Source organism: Trichoderma aggressivum, assembly GCF_033847375.1.
Source record: "Trichoderma aggressivum f. europaeum strain CBS 100526 chromosome Unknown scaffold_064, whole genome shotgun sequence".
NCBI lineage: Eukaryota > Fungi > Ascomycota > Sordariomycetes > Hypocreales > Hypocreaceae > Trichoderma > Trichoderma aggressivum.
In genome coordinates, this window is record NW_026946430.1 from 125,360 (window position 1) to 140,064 (window position 14,705).

The following is a 14,705-nucleotide window of genomic DNA, read 5'->3' on the forward strand; positions in this document are numbered from 1 at the left end:
TTGTGAGTTGCTGAAGAAGGAGGAAACGACGTTGGTGGGAGAAGAAAGGAAGAGGAACGATATTGGAGGGAGATGGCAGAGGTTGCAGAGGATTGAGAGGATTAAGTTCTAGGTGGTAAGTTGGATTAGATTGTAGGCATCAAGGTTTGTAGCTGAGAAAATTGTAAGTGCCCAATGCAATACGAAATTGCATTGGTGGTGTGGTTGTTAGAGAACTCAAGACAACTTACACGCGAGGTTGGAGCTGCCTGGTGGCGAGTGGACAGATGCCGCCACAACCAGCTGCGGCATTGACACAAATCTCCTCGACTTGATCGAAAATTACTTGGCATATGTGACAGGAAGACACACACTGGCTACAGGTAACGCATCAGTGATGTTGTGATATATAGCACAAGACATTTATTGGATTGGCAAATTTAGTTCTACCCCTGTATCTGTCTGTCAATATCTCATAGAGAAACCACTGTTATCTCTCGTTGACTGAGCATCTACCTAATTGCTTTCCCGGCACTGACAAAGGCATTGATTTTGGCCAAGCTTTGCTTACCATCTTCCTCAACACCACTGCTTACGTCTACTCCGATGACTTGGCTGCTAAACTCTCCCAGGGCGTTGACCACTTCTGCAACATTGTTGGGGTTGAGTCCTCCAGCCAGAAAGATCCTCAGATCAGGATCCTTTTGAAGCAACTCCTTTACGTTTGAAACGTCCAGCAGCTTTCCAGACCCAGCTCCAGAGTCCAAAAGAGGAACCACGTGGTATCCTCGGAGACCGACAGCGGGATGGTCGGGCTTGAAGCAGCGGATGACAGGCACGGGAATCGCCTTTGCCCATTCAATCGGTTCCTCGCCGTGAAGCTGAACAAGGTCAAGGTTGTAAAGCCTCTGCTTCTCCAAAACTTCGCTCAGGGGCTGGTTCTGGAAGATGCCTACTACCTGTGTACGCGAGGTCTTGAGATTTTGTGATGTGAGGGAAAAGAAATCCGTGGCGACTGACGAGGCAATCGACAGCTTTTCAGAGGCTTCTGAAGACTTGGAGGTTGCACGAACCGCTTCTGAGATGGCCAGGGCAGCTTCGTGAGAAGCAGCCCGCTTCGCTCCGGGGACGAAGTTGACGCCGATAAAGTCAGCGCCCGCCTTGACTGCTTCTAATGCGGCCTCGACGGTGCGAACTCCGCAGATCTTGACGTGCACTTTCTCCGGCGAGTTGTTTTTCGGTGGCGGGTTGCTTCCGGAGCATAGTACACTGATGAAAGTTGTCGCATCTGGTGCTTTCATAATAGCCTCGCCCACAAGGACAGCATTGATTCCATCTCTCTTGCAGTCAAGCACGTCTTGATGCTTGTTGATACCGCTCAATGCGCAAATAATGGTAGTATCTGGTACCATACTTCGCAGCCGTCCCGTCGTGTTGATGTCAACCTCAAATGTCTCGAGGTTTCGGTTGTTGACGCCAATGACCTTGGCACCAAGCTCAACTGCAATCGTCATTTCATCGGCGTTTTGAACTTCCACCAGAGGCTCCATTCCGAGGGATAGTGAGTACTTGTACAGGCGTTCTAGCAGCTCGACCTCGAGCATCTTGACGATCAACAATACTGTGTCTGCTCCAGCTAGTCTTGCTTCCAGAATCTGATACTCCTCAAAGATGAATTCCTTTCGAAGGATTGCCGGTCTGTTTGGCATACCATCCAAAACTTGGCGAACGGCTCTCAGATCTTCAATGCTACCCTTGAACCACTCGGGCTCTGTCAACACAGAAATCGTGCTTGCACCAGCAAGTGCATATTTGCGAGCCTGAACAGGAGCCTGAACTTCTAGTGCAAAGATACCTTTGGATGGGGAGCCGCGCTTGATCTCTGCCATCAGAGCCACATCAAAGGGCGACTGCTTTAGCCGGCTGACGAATGGCACTAAGGGGGGAGCAGCATTAAGGTCGTATGCGGCTTGAAGGTCGCTCATTCGTTGAGATGGAATTTCCTTCTGCTTGGCTACGGCAGCCTTTCGGTTTGCGTAGATGGTCTGGAGAATGTTGTTCTTTTGCGGCTTAGGCCCAGCGGAGCTGGTGCTCGTTGTTGATGCGGCCTTTTGGAGCTGGGTATTCTCTTCCCAGGTACCGCCCTGCATGTGGAGGAAGTTTCTAATCATAACACGGCCCTCGGCAGTGAGGATACTCTCCGGATGAAACTGCACACCCTCGACGACGTAGTTCTTGTGACGAACTCCCTGGATGATGCCGGCCGAGCCATCTGGCTTAGCCACCCAAGAAGACACTTCAAGGCACTCGGGCAGAGTGAGATGAGTGCCAGCAAGAGAGTGGTATCGGGTCACAGGAAGGCCCTGAGGCAGACTGGCAAAGACACCCTTGGCATCGTGGGTCAGGGGAGAAGTCTTTCCATGCAGCCACTCTCCAGCGGAAGAGACTTCGCCGCCATAGACGTCAAAGATACATTGCCTTTTTTTCCATGATTGTTAGCCATATGCCACATGAAGAAACGACTGGGGATTCAAATCGACTCACAAGCCCATGCAGACTCCCAGAACCGGAATCTTGCCGGCAAAGTGTCGAATTGCATCTCGACTGACTCCAGAATCAGTCTGAGGATGACCAGGGCCGGGACTGATGATGAGCTGAGTTGGGTTGTGCTTGATCAGCTCGTCCACCGTGATCTTGTCGTTTCGGAACACATGGACCGTGGCACCCTCGAGAACGAGGTACTGGTAGATGTTCCAAGTGAATGAGTCATAATTGTCAATGAGGATGAGGTTGGATGCGGTGGCCACTGGAGGAGACGGTTCCGGCTGATGAGGCGAGTGGTCGATGATGTCGAGTGAAGGCATCTTGAAAAGGCCGCAGAGACGGCGATGAGGGTAGAATTGAGCGGGAAACGCAGTTAGCAGAAGGAAAGAAACTTTCGCCCTCGAGATTAGAACAAGTGCGGGTGAGAGTGAGAATGAGAGTGAGAACGTTTGTTGGCTCTGCGTTTCTCTTGATACATTCGTATGAGTCAGCTTCACTAACACCAAGAATTTCTTGTGGCGCTACACGTACTATAATCTCTGAATAGGAAGTTGAACCAACAGTAACCATTCATTGATCAGTATCGCCTCTTGCCCAAGTGCCGATAAAGCCCCGATCTTGACAGGCCAACAGGCTAAGCAAGTAACTTTGTACACTAAACAAATACAGTGCATATATTTCGATCTGTTACCAAAATCACACTGTAAAGCATGGGTTCGCGGCTCATCTTCGGGTTCCTGGGAGCTTCACCAAAAAAGTCAACATGCAGCTGTTGATGCTACCGACTAGAATCTAGTCGCCAAGTTTCTGCCAAAAGCGCGTCAGACGTGGGTTTTCAGCATCCTCGCACCAACAGGCTCAAGGTGATGCGGCGAGCGTCTCTGCCGCCTTATTGACACTCGTGGCAATGGCGCCGCTGTCGGATACCAATTATTTTCCCTCCGTGGGACAGTGCCTCTCTGGGGAGAAAGTGCTTCTGTGAGTTACGGGTCGCATGCATTTTGATGGCGGATGCAACTAATCGCAGCGTCAAGGCCTTGGAAGCTGGTCGCCACAGCTCTTTCGGACGGCACTGGAAAACGGCAGACCAGCTCTGCCATCACCAAGTTCTTCGACGACGACTATGTCCGTGCCCTTTTGAGCGAACCCTCGACCGCGTTTGCGCCGCCTGACGAGGCTACAAACAAGAGCTTCGAGACCAAGATAGCACCAATTAACGTCACCTCGGCCTCGACGGACCGATACGATATAAACCAATTCAAGGATGATGCGAAATGGCTGAGCAACAACGCAAAAGTCAACCTGGTGGCCGCCCTGCGAGTCGTCATCATCGAGTATCAATCCCGCTCTTCAAGTCATCTGTTGGGCCCTTTGTCATCCCACGACGCCGCCAATCTCCAAGAAGCTGCGGGCTTGCAAAATGGCCAAGGGGCAGCATTCTTGTCAGACTTGGGAGCGTCGGCCGCGTTGGATGCCGATGAGATATCAGCAGAATTCGACAAGCCAGAGGCGAGGAGGCGTCGATTGTTTGATACATTCTTGACGGAGCGTCGCTTCTTCATAATGGCTGCGGATTATGCCACGTCCATCAAGCTGTATCGACGTTTGCCCATTTTCGCTCCTGGAGACAACAAAATTGCCGATCTGTACAAGCTAAAGATGTCCTCGCAACCACGTGATGAGATGGAGGCGATGCTGCCAGCTTACTTGGATGTCGTGTCCAGTTGCATGAGTGGGATCGAGGCCGGTATGAGAGCATTCACGGATGAAGCCTTGCTGCTCAACGATGAGGTAGAACTGGAATGGCTGCGAAGCCTCTTGACTGAGATCGTTCACAGCTTGTCTGTGGTTCTCCAGCTGGTGGACTGCTATGGTAGTGACTTCCCTCCGTCCTCTGCTATCAACCAGTGGTTTTCATTGATGGAAATCTACGGCTTCTTTGATTCTTTACAGCCAGTATGTGCCTCCTTGACCCCCTTACTCCGTATTGACTAACCACAGAAACAGATCAACCAAATCACTGCTGAATTGATTATGCCGATGAAGGCCTTGTCTTCGGCCATTTCCATCGGCTTGCTCAAGCCTGCGCGGGCACTTGCATATCTATCTGATCGAGACGAGGATCCAGCACAAGCCGACGACGTGTACGACTCGTATTTGCTTTCGCCAGATGTTTTGGAGCAGGTCCACAAGAGCATCTTGGACGCGGCTGGGTTAGATTCTGAAACTGCTTGCCCTGTCATCTTCACGTGGTCTTTTCTACTTCACCGACTCAATGTATCCTACCAAACTAGAACCGATAAGCGGGACAACTTGATACAGCAAAGCGCCCGCGAAAAGTTCGAAACTAGGAGCGTGATGCGCACACCCACTCGACGAAACTCTGCTGGAAGCATCTACTCCATCGAATCTTCGAAATTCGATGGCTTTCTTGAGAATTCGTCTAGTCAGAGGGATATGCAGGTTGTTGAGCAACTGGCCGCTGTCGCTACAGCCCAAGGCAGAGTCTTTGATATCATGTCAAAGATGACTCAAACTTTGGGTCCGTCTATCGACGGCAGCTTGTTACCCCTGATTAGCTCGCGCCTTCGTGTCATATTTCTAGAGCTATTGAAAGTTTCGTACCCATTTGTTGGGTATCAGTCGGACTCTGTGAGCTGTCTGCACTCCCTCCTTTCTCCTGGTCGAGGTTACTGGGAGCTATCCGCGTCGGAGAATATGCCCATCGCCCAGGACATCCTTGGGTCTATGCTGCGGGATGATCTAGCCATGGACTTCTTTTTCCAGCAGGCACTTGATCGATACCCTTACGAATTCCTTCCTTTCATCACGCTCTGTCGCACGCTCTGTACTGCCTCACAACAGATTCAAGATGATAGGACAGACATAATTCTCGAACTGCTGCGCAAGACTCCGACCATCACATTCACACTACCAGATACGTTTCAAGGATATGAGCTAGTCCAAGAAGATGAAAACACCAACTCCTTCTGCCTTTTAGAGGAGGTTCCCCTGATCTCTCTATCATCCTCTTGGAGTCGGAGGTACATTGAGGATGACGCATACAGAATACCAGTAGGCACCTACGGGCGATTTATTACGGATACCGGCCGTGTTGTCTTGATGGACTACCCTCATTCAACCTTGTCGTTACTGGGACGGCGACTGGAGATTAGCCTTTCCCAAGAAGGCTATCGTTGCGAGCTGGGAATGTTGCAACCGGAAGAGACAGCCGAAGTCATTTCATTGTTAGCGTCACTGCTTCGAATGGAGCAGCTGAAGGTGGCAAAGCAAGGAGATGGCCACGCATTGTTCCATTATGATAACGACCTGCTATCCGAGACCAGCACCCACATCAGTGCTGGGAAAGATATTGTCACCATCGTGTGCGAAACGATGGACTATTACATGCAGGATGAGTTGGCCATGACTGAAGATACGGCTGTGAGCGTCCTTACCGCATGTGTCAAGTTTCTGCATGCCGTTCTCCAGGTTCAGCCCAGCAGAGTGTGGTCGTACCTCGCAAGGACAGAGTTGTTGAACTCTGAATCAAGAGCTGGCAAACTCACCAAGATCACAGGCAGTCTTGACCTGGTCTCGGAGAGATTCGAATTTCTCTCATCCTCGCTGTCGCTGTTTTCCGCGCTTATCGACACTGTCATGTCTTCCGCCGTCCAGCGTCGGGCTCAAAACAAACCCCTGGGCCGACAGCACCCAGAGTCGAATCCGTGGATTGGGACTGCCGACAAGGTGCTCTCCAAAGTTAGCTTCTCGATTGCACAGACGTCGGTTGACGTGTTTGAAAACACGTCGACGTGGATGTTTGACTCGGAAACCAGTAGGACATCGCTACTACAGACAGTCGTGCCCATTCTCAACAAGATTGTCATTTACACCTATGGCATGGGAGATTCTCCTACGTCTGACAACCTCACATCCTGTCTTCGGCCTGCCGCTTCCCACATCATTGATTGCTTCCTATCGCCATCAAGCGGAAGTTTGCGATTCCAACCTCTTCTCTCCTCATTCATATCTACTCTCACAAGACCGGACTCAACCCTATATCCCCTGCGATCCCAAGCCGTTCGAAGCGAAGTCACGTCAGTGCTCGACTTTTCTACAACTCTTCTTCGGGTTGCAAACTACCTTGAACGTCCTTCGACTTTAGTTGAGACGTATCTATTCAAGACTTCGACGTTATCAGCCCGGCTCTGCGCAGTATCAGATCATTTCCGCGGGCCGGCGTTGTCGATGCTGGAGGCGCTCGTCATCAACGCCGCCCAGTCCACCGGTGAACCACCCTCCCTGCTAGGATATCTCGGCCCTCAGGTTTCCAAATCTTTCCTCCATATTTTGGCAGCCATTGGTCAGCCCTTTGTGTTAGCCAATGAAGTAAAGATCACTTGGAGATTCTTTTCGTCGATACTAAAAAATCGACAGCAGTGGATGTCTAACTGCCTTCTCACAGGGCAAACGCCACGAGAGGCAATGAAGAAGGATGCCAAGAAGAATGAAACGTCTGATGATTCTGTATTTGCAACGGCCTTATCTAAACTCAAAATTTTGAAAGATTTAGAGACTGGAGAAGCCCTCGTCGTCTTGGATTTCGTTACATCCGCGCAGAATTACTGGCCTTGGACGGTGTTTACTCTTCAGAAGGACACCGCCTATATGGATGGGCTTCGAGCCTATGTGCGTGATTTGAAGCCCTCTCACCAAACTGTCAAGTCAGATGCGGTGCTGGCCGGCACCCAGGCGAGAATTGCTGCGTACATTGCGGAGACATTTGCAATGCAGCTCTACCATTCGCGTCATCTTGGCAACGCGGACACATTCGCCAAAGGACTGACCAACGACCTGGACTACTACCTTCGTGACGGTGTCGAGGTGGCTAGCTACAACAAGTCTCTCCACAACAACTTTGCTAAGAATTTCTCTAATAAGTTTTTCGGAACCTCTTTGGACAACTTTAAGCGTACCTTGGTGAGCCCACGGGAGCTGGGCGAAAATTACTATTACGACCTGGATCGTGCCGATGAGGTTTTGCGATTTGATCCCGGATGGCAAGGAAGGAGGGGAGCTGGATTCCTGAACGAGATGAAGCTGGCAAACGCCAACCTGTCTTTGGTCGATGCCCAGATCGTAAGTGTTGCCCCCCTAATGATATGTATGTAAAATTTGATGCTGACTTGTAACTTGTTCAAGGCGCTCTTCCACGCATGGGAGCTTTTGTTGCTTGAATTAAGCACATGCTTCCCCGAGAGCGATGCTACCAAAAAGTACATGATGCAAGTTGCTCAGCAGTGTCTGAATGCCAACCAGCTGGTCCCTGGTCCCGAGAGCATCTTCCTCAAAATCGTTGACACAAGAGCCGATCTGGCTCTCATTCTAATTCAGCGCTTGGCCCAGTCCACTCTAGCAGTCACGGATGTTAACCAGCTTCTGGAGACTTTGATCGGCACGATTAATAGTGTTGATGAGCCGTTTGAATCTGACTCTCTTGGTTACTACCGCACACTTCTAAAGGCACTGTTCGTCACGCTGCGGGCATATCAAACGACATCCAGTAGGATGGTGGCGAGTTCACAAGCAGATCTCGAGGGGTCCATGGTGACTGTCACCCAAACCATTCTCAACATACTAGACAACGTGGTTGCAAGGGGCTTCCGGTCACTGGTTAGCTTGATTCATGATAAGGAGACAGATGTCTTCCCAGAGGATCTTGCTCTCCTTACGGCAATTATGCAGGCTTGTCTGAGTGTCCCTAATATTGAACAATCCCAGACTCAAATATTGAACATCATGGCATCACATGATGCTACGCATGCAGCAACATCGCTGTACTCATGGGCTGATAAGCTGGGCGATCATGGCGATCCCGTCTATGGCGAGCTCAGCATCCTGTTCTTACTGGAGCTTTCAACTCTTCCGTTGCTGGCGGAGCAGCTTGCCTGTGACGGAGTCCTTGGCTCTATCCTCTCAGCTAACCTCACCAAATTCATGCTGAGGACTAACGTCTCGCCATATGCGGATGCGTCAATTGCACAACGGTGCTACGGAATATGGGTTAAAGGAATGCTTCCACTCATGTTGAATTTGCTCACTGCTCTAGGAGCAACGGTTGCCCCGGAAATTACATATGTTCTGAACCAGTTCCCGCATCTACTGCAGGCTAGCGTGGAGCGATTTGAAGCGCCTGGAGCCAGTCGAACCAAAGAGAAGTCTACCCAATACTTGACGCTTCTTGGCACCTCGGAGATTCACTCTTTGGCGCTACTCACGCGCGTGCTTGCGGCTCTTCGGATGAACAATAGCAGAGATATTCCCCCGGTCGAATGGGATGCGACGGGACTTTTAGAGAATGTAGACTACTGGCTCTCCAGCAGACGTCTTTTGAAGGAGCGGCTCCTGCCTCTAGGGCAACGAGAGATGGAATGGAGAGGAAGAAAATTGGCAGGGGATTGTGACAACTTGTTGGAGGAGAAGGTGGTGGCACAGCTTGAGACGGTTCGAGACGTGCTCGGCGAGGAATTTGAAGGTTGAAATGAAATAAAGGTCGGATTCTGCGGTTCGAGTTACGCAACTAGAGAAACATGGGGATGGTAATGAATTTCAGGATTAGGCGTTGGACGTTGGGCTACTACCGCATCAGATGTATCATACAAGTCCTCTCGTGGATAACAGGGTTGTTTCGGTTATGAACTCGAGCATCTAAACTTGATTCCCATTGAGCAAGATTTTTATATACCGCGTGGTGTATATTAGTTGATGGTTTCCAACAGTGAGACATGACTAGAACACCCCTGTCGCCACTCCCAACTACTCCTTCATATCCCGTAAGTAATGATACAGAAGACTCCATCTCCATGAGCCCAAAAATTGTGTATTCCAGCGATTGCGTCCCAGCTGGGTTTCCTTTCTTTCTTTTTTCGTTTTCTTGCCTTTCCCACCATAACGCTTTGTATCATACAAGCTCTCGGAAGTTGGGGGAACTTGTCCCTCAACAAAGACTCAAAGACGCCTAGAGGGAGAATGGAAAACCCCCCTCCGTCGATCCCGTCATCGATAGCAAAGATTTTTGTGTCGTGGAACAAGTCGTTTTTACGTTTTTTTCCCCCAATCGTGTAGATTGTCGTGTTGTATGTCTTTTATTTCTGCATCTGCTGCGTGATCTGGGCGTTGTGCTCCTGGAATCGCTCGCTGACGCGCTGCTGGGTGGCCATCCACTTGAGGACGCAGCGGTTGAGGCATCCGGTTTCCTTGGAGGAGAGGGACTTTGAGGTGAAGTCGTCGACGCAGGAGGTGAAGCAGTGCTCGACGAGGCCGCCGAAAGCCTGGTGTTTGTGTTAGTTTCCCATGTGTGTTGTTTTCTTTCTTTTTGGGTTGTTTATGTATGCGTGGGCGTTGGGAATGGATGGGAGACGTACGCCGACGAATTCCTTGACTTGACGCTTTTGCATGCGCTGCTCGAGAGTGCGCTGCTCGGCGGATGTTAACCTGGGAATTGGGCGATGATCGTTAGTTGAACATTCGTATTTTAATGGTGTGAAGGGGGGAAGCTGTACATATCCATGTTGGCGGTGGTTTTGGGGGTTGGTGAGAGGGTTCTGAGGAGGAGGTTGTTTGGCTTGGAGGAGCTGTTTGGACTGATGACGATGAAATTTTGAAAGTATTCCGCATTCAAGATGTTGCACCCCACATTTGGATTGAGTGTGCGAAGGCTATTATTCGCACGGACTGCGGAGTGGCTGGTTTGGTGTTGTACAGTGTGAGATTTTGAGCCTCTTGTTGTCTACCTAGTAGCTTCCAACTACTTGGTTTGCTTGTCTGTTCAACAGCGACAGCATCAATGATGACTTGGTTATAGGTTGATAGTTCTCTTGTTACTTGTTCTCATAGCTGCATACTAATATTCACACAATCCGAGATCCTTTCAATTTACTCTTAGATTGTCTCTCTACTCACATCCACTGATGTAGTGTCTTATGCTCACAATGGCTGGGGAATGCCAATAGAGGAAAGCATCCATACCAAATGCACCAGTAAGGCGTTGCATAGATATCGCCGCTCTCCAAAGAATTTGTTGACCAGGGCCCGAGTCAGCTATACAGCATCCTCTTTCACATTGGAATCTATCAGATGCTACCCGGAGATAGTACCTGGCGATGGTAGCAGATGCTAGAAAAAAACTTGGAAAGTAAGTGATACTGCGCAGGTACAAGGGAGTCGCTCCTTTATGCAACCAATGACACAGCCCCTCCCCTCACATGGTATTTAACAACCTCACTCTCTCAGCCGCAAGCCAAGGCAGAAACAATGAAAGACAAGCGCATCATGAGTCGGTCGCAAAGGTAGTATCGCCATCATCTGCTACTACCCTCTATTATCTTCTATTATCGCTACTTTCTTCTACCTTGTGCAAGCACAATGTCAAATAATACTGGTCCAACCCAACCGATACGGCGGAGCGACTTCAAGATAGCAATTGTCTGCGCCCTGCAAGTCGAATACGACGCAGTCTGCCTGCTCGTTGACGAGTTCTGGGATGAAGACTTTGGCCGAGCAGAGGGTGACCAGAACTTTTACACGGCGGGGTGTATCGGCAATCACAATGTTGTCATCATCCTTCTCGAGAGCATGGGCAAAATCAGCGCTGCCAAGGCTGTTGCGAACATGCGCGTGAGCTTCACTGCCATCCAGCTGCTGCTGCTTGTTGGAATCTGTGGCGGGGTTCCATCAGGCCCACGGGGAGAGATTCTGCTAGGCGATGTCATCATTGGTGATGAAGTGAAGCTCTACGACTACGGCAAGCGATATCCAGACGGATTTCGACGCTCACAAGACCTTGGATACAACACAAGCAACTTCAGTAGGGGTGTTCGTGGCTTGCTGGGTGTGATACAGACAGACAGGGGCACGCGGTCGTTTGAGGATCGGATAAGCCATCATCTGCAACACCTCCAGGAAGTGGCCAGCAGCCAGAACATTGCAAAGTACGCTTATCCAGGAGCAGCAGAGGACAGATTGTTTGCTTCTGAATATCGCCACAAACATCATCAACGTGCACCATGTATTTGCCGCCGTTGTCTTACCGACTCAGACCCCATATGTGAAGAAGCGATCAAGGCTTCATGTCTTGAGACGAATTGTGATATAAGATACATCATTCCGAGAGAAAGAATAGTCGCAAAGCAGATGTTGGAACCAGAAAGAGCCAACGAGGCTCAGCGTCCAACTGTGCACTTTGGACGTCTTGCATCAGCCGATATGGTCCTAAAGTCTGCAAAAGACCGTGATGCGTTGAGCCAAGAGCTCCAGGTCATTGGATTTGAAATGGAGGCCGCTGGGTTTTACAACGAGTTGCCATACGTGGTGATTAAGAGTGTTTGCGATTACGCTGATTCTCACAAGTCCAAGGCATGGCAGCCATTCGCGGCAGCAACGGCTGCATCTGCTTGCAAATCACTATTGGAACGCCATCACAGGACTGATTCGATTCCAAAAGAGATCTCTATAGATGATGGAGCTAGCAAAGAGGATCATGCACATACAACTACTTGCGTTATCCCATTGCTCAAGAACGAGCGGTTTGTCGGCAGACAAGGCGTCTTGGAGAAGCTCAAAGAAATGCTTTTTTACAAACAAAGCTTCAGCCGGGCTGCACTGGTAGGATTAGGTGGTATGGGCAAAACACAAGTCGCCCTACAGCTTGCATACTTGATGAAAGATGTGTTGCGAGACGAGGGTGGTAGGGAATGTTCAGTTCTTTGGATTCCCGCTCTAAGTGTTGCGACATTCGAACAAGCCTGTACTGACATCGCGAGACACATACCTCAATCAAACAAAACAGGAAAAGATGATAAGCTAATTGTCAAAGAATATTTTAGTACAGAAGCGGCTGGCAGGTGGCTTCTCGTCCTAGACAACGCAGATGATCACGACCTCATATTCGGACACAGTTCAGCGCCTGGAGGCCTCTTACAGTATCTACCTCGAAGCGACTTGGGCTGTATTTTAGCCACCACTCGTGATCGTGGAGTTGCCGTTGGTTTTGCTGAAACTAATGTCGTCATGTTGTCGGAAATGGGCATGGATGAAGCAGAAACCTTTTTCCAAAGGTCATTGATCAATAATGACTTTGTCGGTGTGGATGAGGACATCAAGTCATTGCTCGAATTCCTCGAAAGGATCCCACTGGCAATCGCCCAAGCAGTGGCATACATAAATGTCAACCAAGTCACAATCCGAGAGTTTCTTAGTCTCCTGCAGGGTGTTCCGTATGACCAAATCAGTATCTTGAGTCGGCACTTTCGAGACTCGACGCGATATCAAGAATCCCAGAATGCGATTGCCTTGACATGGCTGGCATCATTTGAGAAAATCACTCAAACAGACCCAATAGCAGCAAAACTGCTAGCATTCATCTCCTACATCGAGCCCAAAAGCATACCGAGATCTCTGCTCCCTGAAGGAGAGTCTCGGGAGGAGTTTCTGCATGCTATGGGTACTTTGCTCGGCTACGGGTTTCTAACCCTACAACGGGAGGACTTCTACGACATGCACAGGCTTGTGCATATAGCTGCTACTGTATGGGCAAGAGAAAGATTTACAGCCACCATGAACCCGAATCTTGCCTTGGAGCATGTTGCCTCGGTCTTCCTGGGTCCTCAATACAACCGCCGCGAGAAATGGATAACGTATATTCCGCATATACTGGGGATTTTGCAGGACAATTTCAGCTTTGAAAATGAGAGCTCTCTCATTCTAGCCTGTCGTGTAGGGCAATGCATGATAGTGGAAGGAATGACCCGTATGGCTGTGTCGATGCTGGAGAACCTGGTGGCTTACACGGAGCTGCGGGGTGACAAGGACCTAATCCGTCAAGCATCTCAACATGAGCTTGCGAGAGCCTACTATTTTGATAGGCAACATGAAAAAGCCAAGTCAATACTGGAAAGTGTGGTGGCTATACGAGAGCAAGTCCTCGGGGGAGAGCACGAAGAAACAATAAGGTCACAAGATGTCCTTGCAAAGGTATACCGCGAACTTGGAAAATACAAGGAGGCAATACCAATACTCGAATGCGTGGTGGCGGTTCGGAGACGGACCTTGGGTGAAGAGCATCAGGAAACAATAGGGTCACAGCATGCTCTTGCGAAGGCGTATCGCCAAGATGGACGATTAAACGAAGCAAAATTGATGTTGGAGCACGTGGTGGCTTTTCGAGAAAGGATCTTTGGAGAAGACCACCCGTTTCTCCTAGTATCGCAGTTTGAGCTGGCAAAGGTCTATAAGCATGGAGACCAGATGGACACCACGAAGGCATTTTCGATACTGGAGCGGCTGGTGGTCAGGGGGATGAGGACCGATAGCATGAATGATTCGTTTTATCTGAGCTCACTACACGAGCTCGCAAGCTTGCACTATGCAAACGGCCAGACGGACAAGGCGATGCTGCTGCTGGAGTATGTCGTGACGATGCACAGGAGGATATACCCCGAAGATGATTACCGCCGTGTGCGGTCCGAGAAGAATCTTGCGCAGATGTACAGGTCTTTGGAAAAGAGGGCACAGCATCTATTGCCACAGTGCGTGCAAAGGGAGGTTATAGGAGATGCGGCCACAGAACAAACAGTCACAGATAAAGGGGACTGAGTTTAACTCAAATATACTAAATTTTTTATGATGATAGCGATAGTATCAGACACTTGCAAGAACAACCTTAAGGTCTATACCTCCTCCATTCTGAAGGGAGCAAACTGCAGGACCTTGCGCATCTTGGACCTGAATAGCTTCAAGCCTATGCCCAGCCGGTATTAGCACATGAATATGATTTTCGCCTTGGTCTGCCGTGTTAAACAAACACAAGGGTTGATAATAAAAGTCCGTATTGCTGCTACTTGAAGCGTAGGGACTGCAGTCATCGTGAGCCTCGAAAAGCCGAGCGCAAGCGTGGCTATGCTCGGGGTTGGTTTGCTCTCTGCAATGCGGGCAAAAACAGACACAAGGGCTTACCTGTCCAAGTATTTATTGGCTCTGACAGGACCGAGGGCTTTCACGATGATGATACCACTGTAACCGACAATGTCTCTCTGTTCTCCATATCAACCCTGTTCAAACAACCTACTGGTTCAAGTCAGCCTGGCACCCCTTGACCTGCCCCAAGCCACAACGGCATCATG

General features: G+C 49.8%; 3 protein-coding genes across 3 annotated transcripts; 2 read left to right on the plus strand and 1 right to left on the minus strand.

The window, feature by feature from the left end:
- Positions 1–3,430: 3,430 nt before the first annotated feature.
- Triagg1_10066 (uncharacterized protein) lies at positions 3,431–9,066 on the plus strand (the record flags this gene model as incomplete). The annotated part of the gene is made up of 4 exons (XM_062894096.1): positions 3,431–3,501; positions 3,558–4,479; positions 4,531–7,665; positions 7,729–9,066. 4 exons carry the CDS (start codon positions 3,431–3,433, stop codon positions 9,064–9,066), a joined length of 5,466 nt encoding a protein of 1,821 aa, XP_062750992.1.
- Positions 9,067–9,671: 605 nt separating this feature from the next.
- On the minus strand, positions 9,672–9,983 carry Triagg1_10067 (uncharacterized protein; the record flags this gene model as incomplete). Its single annotated transcript, XM_062894098.1, has 2 exons — positions 9,672–9,857; positions 9,951–9,983. The coding sequence occupies 2 exons, from the start codon at positions 9,981–9,983 to the stop codon at positions 9,672–9,674; spliced, it is 219 nt and encodes a 72-aa protein (XP_062750993.1).
- Positions 9,984–10,950: 967 nt separating this feature from the next.
- Positions 10,951–14,178, plus strand: Triagg1_10068 (uncharacterized protein; the record flags this gene model as incomplete). Its single annotated transcript, XM_062894099.1, has 1 exon — positions 10,951–14,178. The coding sequence occupies one exon, from the start codon at positions 10,951–10,953 to the stop codon at positions 14,176–14,178; it is 3,228 nt and encodes a 1,075-aa protein (XP_062750994.1).
- Between the last annotated feature and the right edge of the window lie 527 nt (positions 14,179–14,705).